Source organism: Poecilia reticulata, linkage group LG16 (genome assembly GCF_000633615.1).
Source record: "Poecilia reticulata strain Guanapo linkage group LG16, Guppy_female_1.0+MT, whole genome shotgun sequence".
Classification (NCBI taxonomy): Eukaryota; Metazoa; Chordata; class Actinopteri; order Cyprinodontiformes; family Poeciliidae; genus Poecilia; species Poecilia reticulata.
In genome coordinates this window covers 19617711-19641320 of record NC_024346.1, presented here as the reverse complement: position 1 = coordinate 19641320, position 23610 = coordinate 19617711, and the positions used below count along the sequence as shown (strand labels likewise).

Here is a 23610-nt window from a genome sequence, read left to right as displayed (position 1 = left end):
GAAATCCAGCTGAGAATTAGGTAAGGGAATTAAAACTGCTGCTCACTGTAATGGAAAATTTTATAATGTGCTCTTCACCCCTTTTGTGCTTTAGGTTGTCTGATGATGAGATCATGTGTCTGGATGATCTCATGAGATTGGTCAAGGAGAACACCTATTGTCCAATCAGGGAAATGGCCAGATGATCTCCCTGATTTAACAAAGATTCACACTTATTGTCCAATCAAGTCTCTCTGCTCTGACCTCAACCTACAAAAGGAAGCCAGATCCAGTGGGTCAGAGCAGACTTGACAGACTCCTTTGATTCTGTACTTTTCTCACCTTGCAAGGTTTTAATACATTTCTTATTTCTTCTCATCCAGACTTGCTTAAGTAATTTTTTCCACGACACTCACACACTCTCTTTAATATGAGTTTGAGTCATTTTGCAAAGAAGAATTAGCAAAGATTTGAGTTTGATTGGATGTGCACAACTGGTAGAAAATTTAAGTTTGCAGTTGAAAATGTATTATTTACAGAGTATTGAGTTTATGTATAATTTTCAGTCCACCTGCTTATTAAATCAATTCATACACGACATGGATGTTCTGACAAAATCTGAAGTTAAAGCAAAGTGACTATTCAGCTCAGTTTGGATGGACTTATTTTTATTTTGGTTTTACAAAGTACAAGCATGTATTATTTTTTTGCTTCCAGCTTCCACCTTTTCCCCATTATTTCAGTATGTCATCTTACAAACATTTAAATTTCAAACACTCAGAAGCATTTCTTACATGGTTAAAAAAAACAACATTTTATTAAGAAGCCAAAATCCTATAGTAATACAAAGAAGAAAAAAAAACTTTTAAAAAGTTTTAAACCTCAATTTCTTCCTTTGGTATGGGTAACTCCCCTGTTGCGTGTTTTACGTAATGCGAGTGCAGCTTTGCCATTTCATCAAAGCCCATGTCGCATTCAATGCACTCCCATTCACAATACTTATGCTCTCTGTGCAGTTTTGGCTCCGATTTCTCCGTCTTCCCTCCAGTTGGTGACTGTGCAGCTTCTGAGCTCGGCTGGTCCGGCTGGTCCGGCTGGTCGTCCGAGTGGCGAGGTTCTGAAAGCTCATAGTGATGACCAGGCTCTCCACAGTCTGAATCCTCAGAGTCATCCGGATCCCCGTCCTCAGCCACCGCGTATGGACTCTGCCCCTCATCTTGCATGTCTTCCTCCTTCACCTGCAACTCTTCCATGCTCACATCCACCTCCAGCTTTTCTCCTTCGCTTATAGACGTTTCCGTTTTAATGTCTCCCGTCTCTCGATAAATCACAGAGCTCCCTGGAGGTTCGGTGGCGACCCTGCCTTCACGTCTAACATGCTTTTGTGTGTGTCTAAACAGTTGTCTAGAACGCCAGAACCTCTTGCCACAGTGAAGGCAAACATGAGGCTTTTGCTTGCGTTGCATTTTTGGAGGACTCGCTGGTGGTTTGGTGTCGTGGATGCTTCTGTCGTCAGCTTTGTGGGTCTGCGGTCGTCGACTATGATTCTGCAAGTGTTTGTCCAGCAACCCTTCATTCAGGAAGCCCTGAGCGCAGCTCAAACACCAGAACCGCCTCTCTTTGTGCAGCTCTAGGTGAGCCGTCCACGTCTTTACAGAAATGAAGACTTTGTTGCACTGATCACATTTGAGCAGATTACTGCGGCTTTTGGACCTGTGAACTCTCAGATGGCTGACCAGTCGAGTTCGCCTGATGAACGACATCCCGCAGTCTGGACACTCGTACAGACGCAGGTTTGGATCAACCGGGCTCTGGATTTTTTCTTTTTCACGTGGTTTTTCATGCATTTTTTGGTGTTTCTGAAATGAAACTAGGTAGGTGTAACTCTTCCCACAAGCTGCACATGTGTATCTGGTGGGATTCACAGGATAGCGACTGCTTTGCGTCAACTGAGGAGGTTGGGTTTGTGCCGAACCGTTTGCGTCACAACCATCCACACCGACGCTCTGGTCTTCGCACTCGTTTTCTTCATCTTGTTCTGTGGGAGCCTCGTTGTCTCTCAGCTGGGCTTCCTCCTCGTCCAGTGCATGCTGGTGCAGGTGAGTCTCATAGGCGTCCATGACAGTAAACGTCAGGCCACAGTCCTCACATGTTATGTCATTCTCTGTGGCTGCAAAGAAAAGAATTTAAAAAAAAAAATTGATGAGTATTTCACATAGAAACTGTCCTGTCTGGTTTATCTCAATTCATTTTTCCTTATATGTTTTCAAATGAGTTATTTATTCAACTTGAAAAAGCTGTTTATAGCTAAAACACTAGCAGAAAAAAAATTATAAACCCATGTTTTTAAATTTTAGAATAAAGTAAAACTATTAACAAGATAAAATTATTTTCTCTTATACAATGATGCTTAAATAAGGTGTTCATTAATCTGAGTCAAGAAAAATACATGGCCTAATTAAATGAAGCACATACAGTCAAGCCAGCGTTCACACACCTAAAGACTTGAGATTGAAAATTGTATTAAGTCATCCAAGAAACTTAATTCTGTTTGGAAATGGGACAGGAATCTCTAAAAGAATAAAACCATATAAAGGGAGTTCCAATTTTAATAGTGATGGTTGTTCTCAGTAATCGGTGGAAAAATAATTTTTCGGGATTTACGGCAATCAAATCCTAACTGCTGACCAACTTCTCGCAAATTTCCACTGACACGTTGATTCAAGGTTCCCCCCAATCTTTAGCTCCTTTCACAGATACTATTCCAGTCAGGACTCTGGCCAAAGGGTTAACTTTACCTGCAGGCAGAAGAAACATGTCATGCAGACCAAGAAACTATTTTAATCTACCTTAGAAATGCTTTACTGGCATCTTGAAAACCAAAAATTAGAAATAACTTGATGTACTATATGTATATATACACTAAACAACTTGAATGACTATTATTAAAGATGGGTCAGGTCCCTTTGAATCAATTTTATAATCAGGGATTAAAATCTGTCATATTTTATAACAGTCAGCTGATACAAAGAGGAATCTGAAGCAAGATAAGTGAAAACAGTTTGTCAAATACAGTTTATACTGTATTACACCAATTTCCCCTCTGTGGAGTAATGTGTTCCATTTATGCAATTTAACTAAACCCATTAATAATCAAGTCCAAAATAATTTCTGGACAATTAATGAAAATATATCTTTACAAAGGAGATTAATTTGATATGCCACGGTTCAAGTCAGTGGTATTCAAACTCTAAACAGCAAGTTAAAAGCCCTTAATGTCAACTTATCTTTTTAAACTCAATAATATAAAATTAATTTACTATATATATATTTTAAGCTGCTCAGGAAAAAATCTTAATGTACATCACTTATTATAGTAGTTTGCTTTTTGAAGGAAAGAAATCTACAAATCATTTCCAATTTAAATGTCCCAAAGGGTTTCTCACACATTCGCTTTACTAAAACTAAAGCTTATTAGATTCCTAATCGTTTATGTGGCGCCTAACCTTTTCCATAAAATTTGACAGAAAAAAAATCTTACCCTAAAATAAAAGAAAAAGAGTCTGCATCTGCAGTCTGTGCTAACAAGTCAAATTTAAACAATTCTTTAAATGTGTTTTGGAGAAAAAAAATAAAATCATTCCAAGAGCAGAAATTGGCCCCTGGACCACAGTTTGGGCAACCCTGGTTCAATGTGACTGTTTCCAGAAACAAAATGCTGGAAGAAAGGAAGAAAACAATGAACTGTTACGAATTCAGAGTTACAGAAAATAACAAATTTGATGCACAAATCTAAAAAAAAAAAAAAAAAAGGGTCGTTGAGGACTGAAGATCAAGCTGAGCTCTAAATACCCAAAGATGTTAAACTATAATCACAAAAAGCAGCAGATTCCCAGCACAGGCTTTGGTTTTTATCAGTGAAGCTATTTTTTTAAAAGTAAATACTCCAATTTAAAAATAATTCAAAATACCTTATTACTTGGATGTTTTTTTTTGTTTGTTTGTTTTTCATTTCAGACAAACGTGAAACCGTGAATAAACACTTCAAGGTAAATAAATGTAGAAAGAATCATCATAAACTATTCAATTTGATGAACAAATGGAGGCTGAATCAACAACACGACTGCAAGATTTAAACAATTTTATTTTCTTCAGTTTCTGAAACGGCAATTTATAGGGTCAAATGAAACACCATTCATAAAGAAATGAAAATAAGAAATATATTAACCAAGTCTTTTCCATTTTACAACGATTCAGTAGAAACAACCATATTCAGGAGTAGTCTTTCCACAGCAAAGAGATAGATAGCTACAAAGAAAAAATATCGAACACTGAAGAATGTGCTTTCATAGACAAACTACTTCACTACTCTGCCAGTTGATGGGGAAATATGTACAGCAGTACTTCATTAACTAAAAAATTCACAGCATTTTAAAACAGCAGGAAATGTCTACATATAAAGTCTCAATCTATTTTATAGACCTTTGAATTAGAGTGCTTTTTTTTTTTTTAAATGAAGCATCTTTAAAACGTGAATGCATCAGTTCTGGCAATAAAATAAAATCCATCGTTCTGTTTAGTTATAAACACAAATGCAAAAAGGTTGAGCAAAGTTCAGACATTCATCTAGACATAAGAAGCTTATGAAAGCAGTTGTACATCCACATTTACAGTGATACTGGTCCAGTGTAAAGGAAAGCCTGAGAGTAGGGGACTCAAAAGTGTCACAAAGGTGCAACATGAAGCAAAAACACAATCTATGCTCATGCGATGTAAGATGCTGGTGAAGGAGATTCACATTCAAGGCAGATTAAGGCCGCCGGGGTCTCCGGAAGAGATGATCAAAAAAATCCAATGCGACTAAAACTCCAGGGGCAAACGGAGCAGCGGTACGCCACGCTGTTGATGCACTGCACTTTGTGTTTCTGTATCACTGTCGGCGAATGCTTGCACGTCGACAGCCTGACGGGGTCGAGGGCGAGTGGGTTCGCTCGCGGCAGGAGGCGGGGGAAGCTTTCCTTTGCCGTCGTTGGGTTTGAAAGGCTTTGAGGTCACAGCAGAGCTGAGCCACAGGCGCACCTCACTAGGGAGGCGGCATCGCACCTGGTCGTGCCAGGCCAGGTGCTGCTGCAGCTGGCTCTCCGTCCAGAAGCCGTGGCAACACAGGGCGCAGCAGTAGGGCCGGCTCTTTGCCTTGATCTTGTGGCTTTCCAACTGCGTCTCGGTTTGGAAAGCTTTGCCACATTTATCGCACTTGAAGAGGTATTTCACTGTTTGTTCAGAAAAACGGCTAAGCGGAGGGAGAACCTCGTCTGTGGCTTCAGCGGTTTCCGTCTTCTGCTTCACCTCTAAGCAAGCCCCGTTACTGGGGGGTTGCGGAGCCTCTGCAGAGCTGGATTTTTTCCCAGAGTCGAGACACAAGATGGGTCCGGCAGGGTCTGATTGAACTTCCTTCATTTCTTTAGAATTGATCACAGAATGCTCGGTCTGCTCCACTTCATCCTTTATGGCCTTTTGCTCAACATTTTCTCTCAGCAGGAGGTTCATTTTGCTCTTTTTTCCCTCTGAGTGGGCCTGCCACTTATGAGCGCGAAGACCTCTCGCTTTTTCAAAAGTCATGGAGCAGAGGGGGCATTGATGAGTTTTAGTCTTCAAGACAGATGACAAGGATTCACTCCCAGCGTGGCTGACGTCAGTTTGTTCTGAGGCGAGAGCCAACGGCTCTCCTGGAGTTTTTCCTGACTCCAAAATCTTACGATGCTCCTTTTCATAATGAGAAGCTAAAAGTGAAACTTGCCCAAATGTCTGGTCACACTCCGGACATGAAAACTGCTTTGCAGAGCCATTTCTCTCCAGAGCTGCATTTGGTTCTGGATCCGTTCCGGTCAGACACTGAGGATTAAAGATCCAGTGGCGCTGGAGGACGTGACGGTTGAAGCAATGTTTCCCACATTTCTCACACTTAAAACCTTCGTCCTCCGTCTTATGACCGACGGAACTGAGGGCAACTTCGAGTGAGGACGGCAAACATTTCTCATTTCTGTGCCACCGTTTGTGGGAGCCGAGTGCAGACTTGGTGGTGAAACGCCTTCCGCAGTCTGAACAGTGAATCAGTCCTTTACTCTGCTCGTCTTTTTTTGTTACTTTGAACACTAGAGATATGGGTGAATTTGATTTTGCTACTCCTTTGCTGCATTCAATGTGAGTTCTTTTATGAATGTTCATGGCTCCAACCGCTGAAAAACATTTGTTACATATCTTGCATTGGTACTTCCATTTATTTGAGCCTGAATCACTCCCTTTTAGGCGCTGTTCCATCTTTAGTGCATCACTACCCCCTTCGTTTATTTGCTTGGACATTTCTGGCATGTTGGCATCCACACCCTCTGGTTTTGCAGCATCCTTTTCAGACTGCTCCATCTTCCCTCCTCCCTCACTGCATTTACTCCTGCAAAGCTTCTGGTGAGCCCTTAAGGAGGACTTCTTGGTGAAATGTGCAAAGCACGTCTCACATTGCAGATCCTTCAGAGCCTCTGCAGTTCCCGTTGACGACGGAGAGTGGCCGGTCTCGTAGCCGTGGCTCTTCATATGAAACTGCAGAGCTTTGGCCCGTGAGAACAGCTTTCCGCAGTCGGGGCAGGCGTACGTGTTCTTCTTCAGCTGCTCCACCTGATGCTGGAAGGACTTGGCAGGCGGTGGGAGCAACAGGTCGCTGTGCACCACCTCGTGCCTCAGCAAGCTGGAAAAAAGGCGGAAGGAGCGGCCGCAGATCTCGCACTTGTGGTCTCCGTTTTCGTGCTTGCGCATGTGCAGCGCCATGATGCCTTTGTGGCGGAACTTCCTGCCGCAAACGGGACACGCCACCTTGATGGTGGAGCGCGAGCGTCCGTTGGAGTGCGAAGATCCTGAGACACCTTTCCTGAGTCTCAAATCGACGCACTCCATCCGATTCTGCTTGTGGTGAGAGTATGCCCCCAAGGACCAGAAACCTTTCTCACACTGCTCACAATGATAAATCTTTGGACCCAGAAGGGTTTTCTTTGGATTATACTCTTTCTTACTGATGGAAATAGTCTCCCTCTTTTGTGTTGTGCAGGTTTTCAAATGGTTGTACAGGCTGGCTGCATGCAAATAGGATGATGTGCAATGTGGGCATTGGAACTGTTTTCTTTTGGGGTGATGTAACTGATGCGACAATAAAGCAGGTAACTGGGTGAAAACCTGATCGCAGTCACTGCACATGAAAGCGGTCTCTTCTAAGCTTGTTTCGGCCTGAATCAATGAACCACTGCTTTGTGTTTCATGAGGAAATGTGTCACAATTGTAAACTTCCTCTGACTGACCTTGAGTCTGATGTCTTCTCCTACGAACGTTGTGCCACATTCTGTGGACGCGCAGCGACGAGGGATTATTAAACCATCGATAACACTCAGGGCAACCAAATCTCTCCTCTGCAGTTTTAAGCTGGGCTTCATTCTCTATTGGCGGACTCTGCAAGCTTTGCGCAAAGTCAATCTGGACTATTTTCAAGTCCACATCCGGTTTTGAAACCAGACTTCCAGTGTATACTTCGCTGTCCTCCCTTGTATCCTGATCCGACTCGCAAAGCAGTTCCAGATCGGGATTTGTCTCTTGGAGACCCTCGTCTTCGGATTCACTTGCACTGATCACTTGTACGTTAAAGTCACCCGGTTCATAGCTCTCCATCTCTTCATCCATTTCGTTTGTCTGTTGTTCTCCACCCACATCGGTGGGGGGAATGGTTTCTGCTTTCACTGCTCCTTCCACTGAAGCCTCCACAAGCTCGCTGACCTTCTGTTCACTTTCTGATCCACGCTGAGACGGCAGAGTGGATTCTGAATGCGCCTTCTCCGTTTCTCTGAAAACGTCGGTGTGCTGGAGCTGATGGGACTGAAGCGCAGAAGCCCTGGAAAATTTCAGCCCACAATCTTTACATTCAAACGCCTTCTTTTGAAGCTGGCAGACTTGATGTTGGAACGATTTCGACGGGGTCTCGTCGCTGTGTGCTGTGCGCTGATGTCTGTAGTAGAACGTCAGCGTCATGAACTCTTTTCCACATTCCTCGCACGGGAACCTTTTTGCGGCGTTACCAGAGTGATTAGCGTGCCAGCGCTGGTGGTTAAAGAGGGCGATGTGGCCATTGAACGCCTTGTTGCACTCGCTGCAGTAAAACTCACCACAGCCCTTCTTTGGTTTTTGCTTCATCTCCTCCGGAGAGCAGAGCGCGTTACGGCTGAATCGCTGGTGTGTTTTCAGCCGCATCATGCTAGAAAAAGCTTTGCCGCACAAACATTTAAAAAGTTTGTCACAGTCTTCTTCAGTCGGATTCTCACATGGCTTTACTTCTGCTGGCGGCTCTGCCGGCTGAACAGTTTCTCCAGAGCTCCTGTTTTTCGACTTCACCAGCTTCTCTTGATGGCAACGGCGATGAGCATCGAGAGCCGAAGCACGAGAGTAATTCCTTCCGCAGGACTCGCACTGAAACGATTTCTTTTTTAAATGTTCCAAGTCGTGAAAAACCGATTTGGAGGGCTGTCTGTGTGAGCGCTGGTGGTTGAGGAAATGTCCAATCACTGTGTACGATTTGCCACAATCTGAGCATTCGTAGGCGTGCTGCTTTGCTGCTCCGGGATCAACATCAGACCCCTTCAGAGAGATTTGATCGTGGTCCTTCATGTGTAAGTGCAGTTCGCTCATCTCAACAAATGACAGTGTACAATAAGAGCAAAAATAAAGTGCTTCGTTGTCCTTTTCAGAGTCAAGTAAACCATCAGACTGGCTGTCTAAATGCGTGTTTTGTGGAGGATGCTGAAGGCGATGCTCCAAGTACGCAGCCTCCTCGCCGAAAGCTTCTCCGCAATCCCGACAGCAGAAAAGTTCGTCCCCTAGAAATAGAAACGGGAAAATAGGAGGTCAAAGAGACTCCTGCTTCCAAGAAAGGAATTAAAAGAAAAATATATAACAAAACACAGGCTTAAATAATGTTTTTATTATTATTATTACCACATTAATGTTTACAGAAAAAAAATAAACACAAAATGAGACTACAGACAATTCACATTCATTTTAAAGAACAGAAATGAACTTCTTTCAGTGTTCGACTGCAGAACATTTTACTGCTTTAAACAACTACTTTTTAAAACACAAGGACAATAGAAAAAGTGACCGTAATAATGCATGTGACTATATAAAGTGAGTTTAAATGCCACATTTTAAACAACAATCGCTCACTTGTACTCAGTCTTAAATTTGAGTGAATCCAGCAAAACAGGGAGTGTAATCATGTTTAAATGATCTTAAATAAATCTCTACAGAACACCAAATCTAAAAGTTCATTGTGTTCATGACTGTGAAATCCATGATATAAATTGTGACATAAACCACCTTATGACAACACCAACAATTTAAGCCACATCTAAGTTATTTTATATAGCAACCATATGAATAAAGATCAAAGAATTTGATGCATTTGCCCCCCCAAAGCTGAATAATTGGCCCATTTTAGATCACTTCCAATCAATGACCAACATGTGTTCTTTACACTTTATCAGCTGAAAGGCCCCAACATGGAATCGGAGATCAAAGTTGGGCCCCTTCCTATCAACCTCCAGAGGTCATCATAATTACTATAAGCTGTAACAGTGTAATGGGATCACACGAGTGTGACAATAGTGATAGAGTAGAGAGAAATGACAGGAGCTTAGTCTTATCTAGTGAATGCCATTCAGCAGAATCTAAATCAATTTGCTTGTTTTGAAAACTATAGATGCAATAAAACAACCTTCAAGAGGATTGTGACAGAACCCAACCAGAGATTATTGTGCAAAGGGAACATTTCTGACAAACATTCAGAGGATATAGTGACAACAAATGTTTATAGTTGTACATCAGTCTCTTTAAAATTCTAAAATCCTAGAGAACTACTTAAATTCATTCCAGAATTTAACTAAAGAAAATGTATTTTTGATCCAAAAAATATTTCTAAGTTAACTCGCATGAATTCACTAACCTTTATTTTATCTACTATAAAAGGTAGAACATTCAAAGATCATTTAATAAACTTCACGTAGTAATTTAGAAAGCTTTATTTAAGCAGATTTAGTCATATAAAGAATATGAATAACATACAGTTTTACCCAAAATCTTTTTAAAGGCTTCAGCTGCCTCAGTCTTTAACCTCTGCATCTCAGATCTGATCTTGGTGCAAATGAAAAGTTCTTTGAATGCCTTCAGATTAAACCAGTGTCTTACATTTTATCTGCAATGTACTAAACATAGCTTAATATATTATAAATTAGGTTTTTTTTATGACAAGCTTAGCCTTTACCACATTTATGCTTTTTAGAAACATACAGTTTGATTCAGGTATATGAATGCATTTTATCACTGATGGTTAATTACCTGAGCAAAACACAACAACAACAATTCAATAGATTTGCACCAATAATACTGATTGAAAAAGCACCCGGCTTTTTAAATAAAATGTAGACCTTCAGAAAGCCTGGTTAGACCAATACCGATCAATAAAACTAACATTAATAAGCAAGAACGTTTAGGCTTCTAGAGGCAAAATGTAAATTAGGACAAAGGGCTCGACAAAACATTGGTCTGGTATTACACACTCACACAGTGACTATCAAAACAATTACTAATGTAACAAAACTCGTCACCCCGGTAATTGTATAACGCAAGTTTGTAAATTCGTGCCATTTCTATTTAAATTGGAATATTAGTCTAAAGCGTGCATGTTTATGATATTAGGTTAAAGTTAGTGCAGAAAAGGTAACAATCGCAGCATGGTTGCCCAACATATCGGTCTGTTTTGTGCTGGTGTTTAATGAGCGGATACTCACCGTCAGCGGCATCCTTAGCAGATGAATGCTCGTTGTTTTCATCGTCTTCGTCGACATTACAGGCCACGTTTTCAGCTCTCTCCTCTCCGATCTCTGCTGCAGCAGAAGTCTCGTCCATCTTGCCTTGTGTCTGTTTGCTAACGTTAGCTACCTTTCGCTAATGTTCGTTAGGCAAACTGCGGATTTAGTGTACCCTCTTTAATAATACACAAACAGCTCGGATAGGAAAAGATTAGCAGATGTTAATACGAGCGAGAGTTTGCTATAGTAGAGCACAGAACAACTGATCACCACAATTACACCAACTGTTAATCAACGGATTGCTATTTTACACATGCGCATTTAAGTCGGTTGTAGGCTCTTCTTCTGCCGTTTTGTTTTTACTTATGCAGGATTAGTGCCTCCTGCTGGAGACTTGTCAGAATTAAATAACAATTTTAAATACGAGTTTCATCCATCCATCCATCCATCCATTTTCTTTACACCCTTGTCCCTTAGTGGGGTCAGGAGGGTTACGAGTTTCATCAGTCAGGAAAAATGTTTAGGTGACTTATGTTTTAGTTCTTCAAATGGTTCATTTTTCTCGTTCGTTCAAATGTTAGCTGAATATGGTTCCGTTTTTGAGAAACATGTTTTCAATGTTTGTGTATTTCGTTTTGTTATCTCTGTGTTTTGTTTTGCTAACATTATCTCCATAATTCCATTCCAACTAACGTAAAGCAAAAATGCAGTTTCAGTTTTGTATTTCTTTTTAAAGATTTTAGGTCAAGCTTTTATGAATCAGGAATAATTTTACTTATGGCACCTGGAGTCTACAAAATGTTAATAGGACCAGTTTTGAGTAACTATATCAGATTTAGAATTAGTAGGACTTTTGATATCAAGTGCTCATTGTGTCAAACGTTAAGGTGATCTTTACTTTTTAAATTCACAAAGGTTTAAAATATATTTGATACAGTTGAATACACTCATTGTTTACATGTAATTTATTCTACCAACAGTTTAGATTTAGTAAAATTATTTTTCCATTTTCTGTATATATATATTTTTCCATTATCCCAGCTTCGGTTCCATTACAAATTATTCATGGCCTGGAAATAAAAATATCTAGGTCAGTTATGTTTTTAATAATTAATGGAGTCCCAAATTAAATAATTATTTAATAATTTGTCCTACTGAATTGGGATAAGTTTTGACTGATTATACATCTGTGAATAATTGATATAGAGGTTCAACAACAGTTCTGTTTTACAAATTGCCAAAGTATGCTTCCAGTTGTAACCATTTTTGCCATTTTAAGTAGTCATTTAATTGTGTATATATTAAAATGTGACACTTTAGGACATTTGGGGATCCAAAAGCACCAAACTGCAAGATAAAATACAATAAACATGCAAATGAAAAAAAAAAAATTCTCAGATGTGTGAAACATAGCACCAAACAATGTTATAATCAAAGGCAGGTTTTATTTAATCCAATGTAAGGACATGATGGGAGAAACTTCCATGCTAAAACCACAGGTAGAGGTAGAAGGGTCAGTTTTGTAACCAATGAATGCACAGGAAAGGGAATAATTATTCTTTTACAAACAATAAATGTGTTTATTGTACAGCAGTAAAACGTTTTCAGACTGATAATGTCCCAGTGAAGCTACTCCATTTTTAAAAACAGGGAAAATGAGAATCGGAAATTGACTAGAGCTACAGTCATGGAATGAAATGTTTGATCACAAAAATACATTTAAACACTTATAGGTGGGAATTGGTTTTATAAATATAGGTACATTTCTGTTAAATTCACACAGGATCAATTTGACTAAAGTTTAACACCAGTTTGTCTTATTGTTGGGGGGGGGGGAAGAAGACAAATCACAAATTGAAATCTGGTTTATTACAAAACTCACTTTCAAACAGTGTCATACTTTCCTAATGGTGACTAAATATTCATGATTAATTTTACTGAAAACCTTTAACATAGAAGCTTTTAAATCACACATGGTTAGTTTTGTTAATGACACTTTGCTTCAGCTAGATTCCCACAATGGTTACTGTGTTGATTGGCAAGACATTTGGACCCAGCCCATGGCTCTGTGTGCATACGGGAACTTTCTAGCAGAGATTACACCGGTAGGCCAGCAGCTTTCATTTGTACAGTGCTTTGCAAAATTATTCATACCAATAAAATTTTTTATACGTCTTGTCACGGTACAACCACAAACATATAGCATTAGGATTTTATGCTATGAGAAAAAACGTATAACCACAAAATGGAAGGAAAATGGTGCAAAGTTTTTACAAATAAACTGGTGTTCCTTGTTGACAGAGGCTTATTCTGATGCCTCAAAAAGTAATTTGGAGTAATTCATGATCCACCTTGCAGTTTTTTAATACTTTCTGTCACATAAAATCCCACAAAGATGCATTCATGTTTCTGGTTGTAAAGTGTCAAAAATGCAAAAAAATGTTGAGGTATAAATACTTTTGCAAGTCAATGTATGCTTTAAAATAAATTTTACCTCATAGCCCCAATCTTTTCAGCACATTTAGCGTTGCGCTGTCTTCAACAGGATGAGGTCACAGTTTACTCTACTTTAAAAGCACAAACTAGGGCCTAGAATACCAAGACAGCAGACATGCAGACTGTACTCATAAAAGGCACACCGTATACTGTACATGGAGAAACACAGTACAAATGGTTCAAGACATGGGGACTGAACTAGAAAACTTCCTAATAAGATCTAAATCTAAACGTCATTGGCAATAAATGAAATGTAGCCTGCAGAACCTCATTAATCTGGACCGCTGAAATGATCTTAAGACGGTGAAACCAATTTAACACACGTGTACGTCCTCTACTCAAACACACCGCACAGTCTTACAAACTTTAAAATCAAATGTGCAAATTGGGTCTAGTTTCACATATGTCTCTTTTTGTATCATTTCCATTCAACAGCAAAGTGTCAAATGAATGAGGTTTTACAGACAATTATAAAAACATAACTAAGTTTTGTTACTAGTGTAGAAATGTCATATCTCCCCCTGTGCATGTTGCAGGTAATGCATCTGTAGATCCAGCTCGCGGGGAAGTGAGAGCCCGCAGATCATGCACTGGAGAAGCCGCTCCGGTGGAAAAGGCAGACGGGATCCGAGTTTGTGAGGTTCGGTCTGCGGCGGGAGCTGAGGTAGGGGCAGGGTCTGCGGCATATGTGGTCTCTCAGTCATGACTGGCTGTGGTGTGAAAAAGATATTCGGGTGTGGAGGTCTGGGCATGGCACCGACCGCAACAGAGTGCAGGGGGTGAGGGCCTGGCAAAGCCAGAGGAGGTAGAGGGGCGAGCGGAGGGGAGAAAAAAGGAGAAGGTTGGTTTATGATTATCTGAGCGGCCGTTGCCATTGGTTGCTGCTGCAGCTCCTGACCGCCCCCTGGTTTGAGCTGGCCGGGAAGCAGAGTCTGAGGTCCAACGGAGTTGTTCTGGAAGGCCCACACCGGAGTCCCGATCCCTTGACTGAAACGGTGAGGCTCGTACTGGATGGAGATGGGGACCTTCTGAGTGGAGGTCTGCACACTGCTCCAGCTGGGCGACACCTGTTTCTGAAATTCTTGGTTATTTACTAATTTTTCCACAGAGTTCACAGTCTTCGCAGCCCCTGGAGGTATTTGAATGTCCCACAAGTTGTTGGCAACCCCGTGAGAAGAAGTGGGAACTGAAATTGGCATGGAGCTGCTTTGGTCTATCTGAGCTGAGGCGGGGGCAACTGTGAGGCCAGATGCCCACGGCTTCTGCGGCTCGCAGCCATTCCATGTCTTTTCTGGCTGAGTAACAGTCGAAGACATAACTGGAGGACTGCTGATGTCCCACAGCCTTTCCTCCTTCTTGGGAGGCGTGGACGGCTCGGCACCGCCCGGCCACCTTGGCAGTTGCAGGTCTTGGCTGAGCTTGTTTGGGGAACTCTGAGAATTTGTCAGTGGAGTGGGCCGGACACTCCACAGTGCTGCTCCGTCCATGTAGGAGGGGGGAATGGAGAAATCGTGCTGCAAAGAGCTTGTGGAGGCCATGGCTGTGGATGTTGGTGTGCTATTCCATGACGACAGTTTATGCTGCCTCTGTTGCGTCATCTCACTAACCGCCGATGGGCTGGTTTTTTTTGGTATATGAGAGCCCAGGACAGAAGAAGTACTGTCCTTCATATGGGAGTCCAAGTTCTGAGCCGATCCAAGACCCATTAAGGGCATATCTGCCCATCCTGGACTCCTCTGATGATGTGGCTGCGTTGGAGTGTCATATTGTAGAGGTTGAGAATGGTGCTGTGAGGGTGCAGGCGCTTCTCTACTGTCCATGCTCCACTGGAGAGTTTGGGAGTGCGGCTCAGACGGCCACGCCTCGGTCAGATGCCTCGTTTGTAAATCCATGTGTGGACGCAAGGGCTGCTGACGCACTTGCCTGTGCAAGTCAGCGTCCCTGTGAGGTGAAACTGGGTAAAGGTTTTGTTGAGGAGCGACCATCTCTGAGACCCCGGATGGTCTCGACCACCCCCACGCTGGCCTCCCTCCTCTTTTGCCCCTGCCTCTCATCCTGATACCAGAAGGGTAGGAGTTGTAGTGACTTAGACCCTGTTTCTTGCGAGCGTGGATCTTCTGGTGAACCAGCAGGCTGCTGAACCAGGAAAAAGATTTGTGACACTCCTCGCAGCGGTGAGGCCTCTCCCCCGTGTGCGTATTCATGTGGTCGCGGAGCAAGTATGCCAAGCCAAAGCTCTTGTCACACAGCTCGCACTTGTGCGGCTTATCGCCGTTATGCGACAGCATGTGTTGCTGTAGCTGGGTCTCGCTGCTGTACCCTTTACGGCAACTGGTGCAGCGGAACGGCTTCTGCTGGTGCAGCTTCTGGTGAGTCCTCATGTTCTGAAGGAAGGCAAAGTCCTTCCCACAATCTGGACATTTGTACGGCTTCTTGCCCGTGTGTATGATGAGATGTTGCTGCAGGTAGCTGCTGAATCTAAAACCCTTGCCACATACTTTGCACTGGTATGGCTTGTCCTTGGAATGTATTCTCATGTGCAGCTCCAACACCGAGCGGTGCCGGAATGATTTCCCGCACTCTGAACACTTGTAGGATTTAATATTTAATGCCTTCCCTTGCGTGTTATCGCTGCTTATTTGAGTAAGCTGCTTTTTTGGTGCGGATAAGGTTTCTAAATACTGTGCAGTTGGCTTGTGGACACTTAACAGATGTCCTTTTAAACCAGGCTCGTCCCGAAAAACACTGGGGCAGTGTGGGCAGGTGTGTCCCTTCTCCCAGTGCTTGTTGGGCACCACTTGATATTGAAGTAGCCTCTCTTGCTTTTCATACTCGTCCTCGTGGAACTGCATGTGCGCTCTCAGGTTAGCTGCAACATAGAAGGTCTGGGGACAGAGAGGGCAGCCGAAGGTGCGTTTTGTATCCTCAGTCGTATGGGTGTTCTCCTTCTCGGGACCTTTAGCTGCCTCATGTCCAGAAGTGAGAGGCTGCTTTCCAGGCGGCTCACCAGATGAGTTTGTCTCTCGTAGCCTGTGCTGGCGGCAGTGCGCCTTCATGTTCTGGGCGAAAGCAAATTTTTTGCCACATTCCGGGCAGTGGAAAGGCTTCTGGCCAGTGTGTAGGTACTGGTGTTGATGGAGGAGGCTGCTGTACTTGAAAGTCTTGCCGCAGATGTTGCAGAGGTGAGAGCGGCTGTTGTCGACATGCTTGCGGCGGTGGTCTTCCATGACGGAGTAGTGTTTGAAAGCCATGCCGCACTCTGGACACTCGTATGGTTTAAGAGCAGCGTGGGATTTCTGGTGGAAGCGCAGGGACATGATGTTTGGGAAAGTCTGGCTGCACTCTTGGCATTTAAAGGTGCACTCGCGGGAATGCATCATCATGTGCTTGGTAACAGATACTTTGAACTGGAAATCTTGGCGGCATAGAGTGCAATGGTAAGGCTTTTCTGCTGCATTGTTGCAGTCGTGGTCCCTTAGTTTGCTCACTTGAGAAAAGATCCTCTTGCATTCTGCGCACTGATACCTAAACTGAGCCCGCGTTTCGTCCTCCAACTTTGTAGTCTCGAGGGTCTCCTCTTTTTCTTTGTGTTGGTTCCTGTGTTTGATGAGGCTGCTGCGGTGCTGGAAGGTAAGGCCACATTCTTTGCAGGTCGGGGGCAGGAGCTCGTCCTCGTGCGCATGAAAGTGCCGGTGAAGGTTGAACATCTCGCGCTGGCTAAACTTCTGGCCACACTCCTTACACTCCCAGCGGCACTTTCTTTGTTTAGCTGAAGAATCTGCCTCTTCGTCATCATCTGCCCTGTCCTCCGTGGCATCGACTTCACCCCGCAGGTCCTCAACTGGCAACTTGTCTGGTGAACTCTCCCCATCGTCAGTCTTTTCTGATTCTGCTTCAGCAGGAGCGTCCTGCCTCGCGTTGTTAACAGTCTCAGCAACTTTGAGGTCTGAAAGACAAAAGCACACCACAGCATACAGCTTTAATGATTAATCAAACTTCACAGGATTAGAAATTGTTGCACCATCAGCAGACTTGCGGATCTAAAGCTATCTGTAGAGCTACCAGTTGGCATAATAGGAAATGAGTTGCATATTACCAGGAAAACTTTGGGAGTAATTATTTTAATTGGAACTAGCCAACATCTTCTCCACTACCATCTTTTTTTTTTTCATTGTCACAATCTCTCCAACACTCTTAAGTCTCTTCTGATCTTGGTCATTCAAATCTATATCAGTTGTTGGCTTAAACGACTGCTGAACGTTCATCAATTTGGACAGTTGTATTATTGAAAAGTACAGTTTAATTCACAGTGCTTGAAATGTTAGCTGCAGTAAACCTTTCAACGGAAACAGGTATTTATTTCCCCCCCTCACCACTTTTAGTGAAAGGAAAAGCCCATGGAACAATTGTAATGGGGATACCGCAGTCGTCCGTTTTAATAAACGGAAAGGATCGCTTTGTGCCTGCTGAACCTTTCAAACAAGCGAGACAAGACTGAACTGGAAAACTAAATTAAGCCTTATAGCAAATCACGAATGCAGCCCCAAAGATTAAAAAAACAAAACAAAACAAAAGCAGTTTCTATTACACAAAGTTATTAAAAATGTAAGACACTATAGCATTTTCATATCACTTGCAAGTTTGTGGTTTGTTTTAATTAAGTTCAGCCAATTTAAATTTGATTCATTCTTATATTAATATCAGCTAAATAATTAAAATTGGATGATGTAAAATTGATTTGGTTGCCTGCACATGAACACTCAGTCGCAGAGTTTAGTATCATGGGATTAAACTGTATTTATGAACAGTTTGCATTATTTATAGATTTCTCCTGTTTAAATATTCAAATGCTCTCCAATAAGGGCCGCAAAACTTCAGGAAAAAGAGCAATTGTAAAACCCTTGCTGTAACACTGTAATGGATATATCAATTATTATTATTATGCCTTGTTCTTTTTCTTCATCACAACCATTGTGTGTATGTGTGGACATGCACACATACACCTAAGGACAATTTAGAGTGACCAATTTAGAAAGTCTATCCAACAATTCAAATATATGTTTGTTATACTGAATATTGCATCCAAGCAGTCGCTCCTGATTATACACAAATTAATATTGTGACGATTGTGATTTGATATTTTGTGCAGATGTAATCTACACAAATGAATATGATTAAACCAAGAGAGCAGCGGTGGCGCAGGAGGTAGAGCGCACGACCTCTGACACACATCTTTCACCTCATCATCGCTTTTGCCCGACAGTCACAGAATCCCTGCTCTGCTGATATTTTAGGTTCGACTCAAAAGCACTGCACAATACATATTGTTTGTGTTTTGGCTGCTGAATGCATTATCATGCAAAACATATCTGCTACAATTCCCACTGAATAAATGCTAAGAGAGTCTGGGCCTTGGTTTAATTAAACCTGGGTTTTATGCACCCAACCGTGTTCGTTTTACTTCTGGTCGTTTCAAATCATATTAAATTTTGGTTGTAGTTCAATATTAACATTTAAAGGAGACAAAGTTATTAATAATGCACACAATATTTAAAACTGATATTTATATTTCATAGAAATGACAGTCTCTAGTGCTACAAATTTAAAATTTAATAAAGAGATTATTTTTCCTATCGAGTAGCACTCGAATGAAATTAGCTTTAATATTATTAATTGCACTTCAGTGTATTAGACAGGCACAATATGTCGCCAACATATTATTATTGCAATATCAGGGTGTGCAATAATATCACTACAAGTTACAGATCTGTATTGTAAACAGACACATATCACAATTGTTGTCAGTAATTACCAATATTATCACCACAGCATGATTTTCTAATATGCAGCCCTAAAGTCAATTCATAGTTACATTATTAAAATCCTAATTATTGATTTTGTAAAAATTACTTTTTAGCTTTTATCAGACTGTATTTAAAATATCTATAAACTAACCAATCTTACTAATTGTCAAAAACGGTTCAGAATTACAGTTTTAATACAGTTCATATTGCACCTTTCCAGGAAGTCTTAAACTGCTCTAAGAAGAAATATGAGATTTCTGAATTCTTAGGAAAATTAGTAGAAAACAATTAGTTTACTATAGGTCATAAGAAGAACTTCAAATGTCTGGTGCTAATCAGTGTCTGTTATAAATTTACAAAATTAACCTTAAAGCAAATGTCAAGACAGCCTAAATATCTACCATAATTCTGTGTAACACAATCGATAAGGTACACATGACTGGCTAATATCGTTATCAAGAATTGAGCAGACCAAAACCGCCAAATATATCAAGAATCGGGTACTTCTTTGGTCTTAAAGAGGAATATTATAACTTAATGGTATTTTTGTTCCTCTATCACTTCTAAGCTAAGGTGAGAGGAGGAAGGTCACTGACCGGCCAGTCAGTTGTAAAGTTTTGGCCAATAGATGAGTTGTGTCATATTATCTAGGCAACGAGCAAACTGAGTCTTAAGTTACCCAATCACCTTTTCTTCTATGACTCCTGAAAAGTCTCACGGATGTGCATCAGATTTTAAAAAGCAGTTTTATACTTACAACTTTGAGCTACTAGACAACTGAAGATTTCACATCAAAACTGATGGGAAATTGGACCTTTTCCTAACTCCATCCATTCTCAGGACTTTTCCATAGTTTAAGTTTCAATTCTTAACATGTTCTGTAAAAGAACCCATTTGGTTTTACACTGTCATAAATGGCTCATCCAATCTCTCCCTGGTTTATCCTGTGTTTTTGTGACTGACCACAGCAAATCGGGAACCTGGAACCGACAGCTGGAAGATGGGAGGTAAACTCAGAGCTCCAGAATGTGACCAGTTTGGATGCAAATGCAACTGGACTTTTGAGTAGTGCACCCAAAAAAAGAAGTAGAAAGTGGCACTAGCGTAAACAGTCGTATTAAAAGAAAAAAAAAATGTCTCAGACACCAGACGTCTACTTGTGGTCAAAAATCTGAAATGTTCAGGGGTGGGGCATCAACAGCCCGAGTCCAAAATAACTTATGAATTCAGGGGAAAATAATCAGCTGTGAGCGGCACATTGACCTACGGTACTTTAAATCCGTCATGGGTGATTTCAAAATAAACTGCAGGGATATGGGAGTCAGTCAATGTTATTCCTATGCTTGTTCGTCGTTTTACTACTCTTGTTTTTGTTTTAAATCTGTTTTAAAAATGGAGCTCGTCGCATTTTGATTGGCTGGTGCTCTCCATGAACCGGCCTTTTTACATCCAAACAAAACAAGCCGTTTTCTCCCCCTTTTCTCAAACTGGTGCTGCGTTAGAGCTGGTTTTTCAGGGCTATACTTGGACTTTGTGACACGGTGGACACAGAAAAAAAAATGCCACCAGGTATCCACCAGCACCAGTTAAGCACTGGAACTGGTTTGGTGGAAAAGGACCCTTTGAAAGCAACCACAGATCTATCTGGAAAAATGTGACCCCAGAGCATGAAGCAACCAGCACATGGCTTCAGTGTGTTGTTCTTATCACATACTGGAGTCTTTTTGTGTCACAGCCTTTGCTACATAAGGTTGCAGGAGATTTTAACGCTTGGGATATATTATTTTTCTTTTGTCAAAACAATAACTTTGTTTTAATTAAGTGGAATAATGTCAGAAAAATATTTGTTATGGTCTCATTTTCTTCACACTCGATGGATGGAGGTATTTATTAGCTATGAATTACTTAAATATACATTTACTCTAGAAAAGTAGCAAATGTTGGAGGTAATGACGTCTGAATATATTAGTACACCTAAAAAAATTTGAATATTACATAAAAGTGCAATATTTCTTGGCAGAAAGTGAAACAATCCTTTTATTGAGATTCATTACACATAGATTAAAATATTTCAAGCTTTTAAGATTTTGCAATTTTAATGATTATGGCTTAATGGTAAAAAAAAAACATAAAACTATTTATATTTCTATGCACTCAATATTTGGTTGGGTCTCCTCTTGCATGAATTACTGCATCAATGCGCCATGGCAGAGAGGCGATCAGCCTGTGGCTCTGCTGAGGTGTAAAGGAAGCCCAGATTGCTTCCGCCTTCGGATCGTCTGCCTCGTTGGATCTGGTGTCTTTCATGTACCTCTTGAAGACAGTCCATAGATACTTTATGGAGTTAAAGGTCAGGGGAGCTTGCTGGCCAATCAAGAACAGGAACACTTTTGGTACCTTTGGCAGTGCGGGCAGCTCCAAGTGGTGCGGGAAAATAAAATCAGCATCTCCATACAGCTTGTCAGCAGAGGGAATCATGAAATGCTCTAGAATTTCCTGGTTGACAGCAGCAATGACTGTGGACTTCAGAAAACACAGTGGGCCAACAGCAGCATGGCATGGCACCCTAAACAATCACTGTGGAAACTTCCACACTGGACTTCTAGCAATGAGGATTCTGTGCCTCTCCACTCTTCCTACAGACCCTGGAATTTTAATTTACAAATGAAATGCAGAGTTCATTTGCAACAGTCCAGTTCCTTTTCTCCTCAACACAGGTAAGATGCGTCTGACGTCGTCTCTGGTTCAGGAAAGGCTTGAAACTGGAAATGTGACATTGCTACTACTTGTGGCTCTTCTGTAATGAATTTCATTTGACAGTCCTTTCTGTTGCACATTTGTTGCACACTTCTTCCTCCCACTTAATTTTCGGATAATATGCTTGGATACATAACTTTTAAACAACCAGCTTCTTCAGCAATGACCCTACCTTCCTTGTAAAGGGTGTCAATGACTGACTTCTGGACATCTGTGAAGTCAGCAGTCATCCCCCATGATTGTGTAGCCTACTGACCCAGACTGAGAGCCGGTTTAACATGTGAAGGTTCTTTGAGTTCAATTAGCTGATCCAGGTGTGGCACCAGGAGTTTCAATTAATGATCTTTTTCAAGGTACTCTCGTTTTCCGAGACACTGAATTTTGGATGTTCGTTATCTGTAAGCCAAAAATCATCCGAATTAATAGAAACCACGCTTTGGAATATATCGCTGTGTGTGATGATTCTATATAATATAGGAGTTTCACTTTCTCTGATGACTGGTAAATATTTCACTTGTAAGCAATATTATTTTTTATTAGTATTCTGGTAGAACTGTTCAATTATTTCAAATTACCCTGAAAACCAGCAGTGGAGCGTTTACCTTCAGATTATATCGCCCATCTCTTATTCTGTGCAGAGCTGCAGTAGGACTACAAATTGGAAATGGTTAAATCTGCAATAATCTTTTTTTTTTCTGTTTGTGCACATGATAATAAACAAAATAAAGACCAACCTCCGAAAAGTAGGAAAGTAAACATTGCCACGCTGGTCAACTGCATGCATAAAGATAGAAAGTCGTGTTGAAAGCTGCTAGTCTACAATGTGGGATCCTAGTTTGATTTTGCTATGAAAAATACCGTTAGCAGAGATTAGAGTCTGCACGGGAGCAGGAGGGGATAGTTTACCTCAGGTTAGCCCCAGGCTAAAGCTAACTCTAACGTACAACAACATTGTTGGCATACCACTTTTATCATTTTCCTTCGTCTGGGTTTTCGCCCCTTCCTCGTCGTCTTCAGTGTCTGACCAGTCGAAAGCCTGCTGCTGGCTGTCGAGGGCCTCGGCCATTTTTCCGGTCGCTGCACGGTCCTCCGGTGAGACGCATGTCGTTTTGTCTGCTGCTCCAGCAACGGACTCGAGACCAACCTCCCCAGAATGGCTGGCAACAGAGCCGCCGCCGTTGCTGCCAACATCCTCGGCTCCGAGCTCACCGTTGGGGCAGACCCCGTTTTTCTCGCCCGCCGCCTCATCCGTCTGGTTCGGGCTGCATCCCGACTTCGCCGCCGCGGCCTGTTCCCCAGATGTGTCCACCTCCTCTGTGGGGGTTTTCTGTCGATTCGGAGACTTCGGGTCTGCGGCGGCCATGTTTCACCCATGCACCCCCTAGTCCGAAGCACACAAGGATCATGAAGCCAGGATTACATTTCCGGTCGGCACCTTCAAAATAAAACCCTCGTTACTGACAAACAGACGAGCTTCATTATCTAAGAAAACACATTTGAAGCTTTAAATTATACATTTCCAGTTTACTGTTGTTGTGACTTTGTTGTTGCACACACTACACGTAAAACTTTATTATAATTCACCATAACTTTTCAACTCGACATGGGGTCAAGTAGCAGGGTCTGTCAAACAACATAACTTTATTGTATGTGCTTCTGATGATTACCAGTTTTGTATT

General features: G+C 41.6%; 1 protein-coding gene across 1 annotated transcript; it reads right to left on the bottom strand.

The window, feature by feature from the left end:
* Positions 1–626: 626 nt before the first annotated feature.
* LOC103478705 (uncharacterized) lies at positions 627–23350 on the bottom strand. Its single transcript, XM_008432707.2, has 5 exons — positions 22895–23350; positions 13883–17316; positions 10854–11010; positions 7323–8885; positions 627–2149 (listed from the first exon to the last, which is right to left on the bottom strand). Exons 1-5 carry the CDS (start codon positions 23292–23294, stop codon positions 855–857), a joined length of 6849 nt encoding a protein of 2282 aa, XP_008430929.2. The 5' UTR covers positions 23295–23350; the 3' UTR covers positions 627–854.
* Positions 23351–23610: the final 260 nt, after the last annotated feature.

Excerpts from the sequence above, each read along its gene's own strand:
- LOC103478705 (XM_008432707.2), bottom strand. The coding sequence starts at position 23,294 with ATGGCCGCCGCAGACCCGAAGTCTCCGAATCGACAGAAAACCCCCACA. Across the intron at positions 8,886-10,853 it reads TGCTAAGGATGCCGCTGACG|GGGACGAACTTTTCTGCTGT; the intron begins GTGAGTATCCGC and ends TTCTATTTCTAG. Across the intron at positions 2,150-7,322 it reads GAGAAGACATCAGACTCAAG|CCACAGAGAATGACATAACA; the intron begins GTCAGTCAGAGG and ends TTTTCTTTGCAG.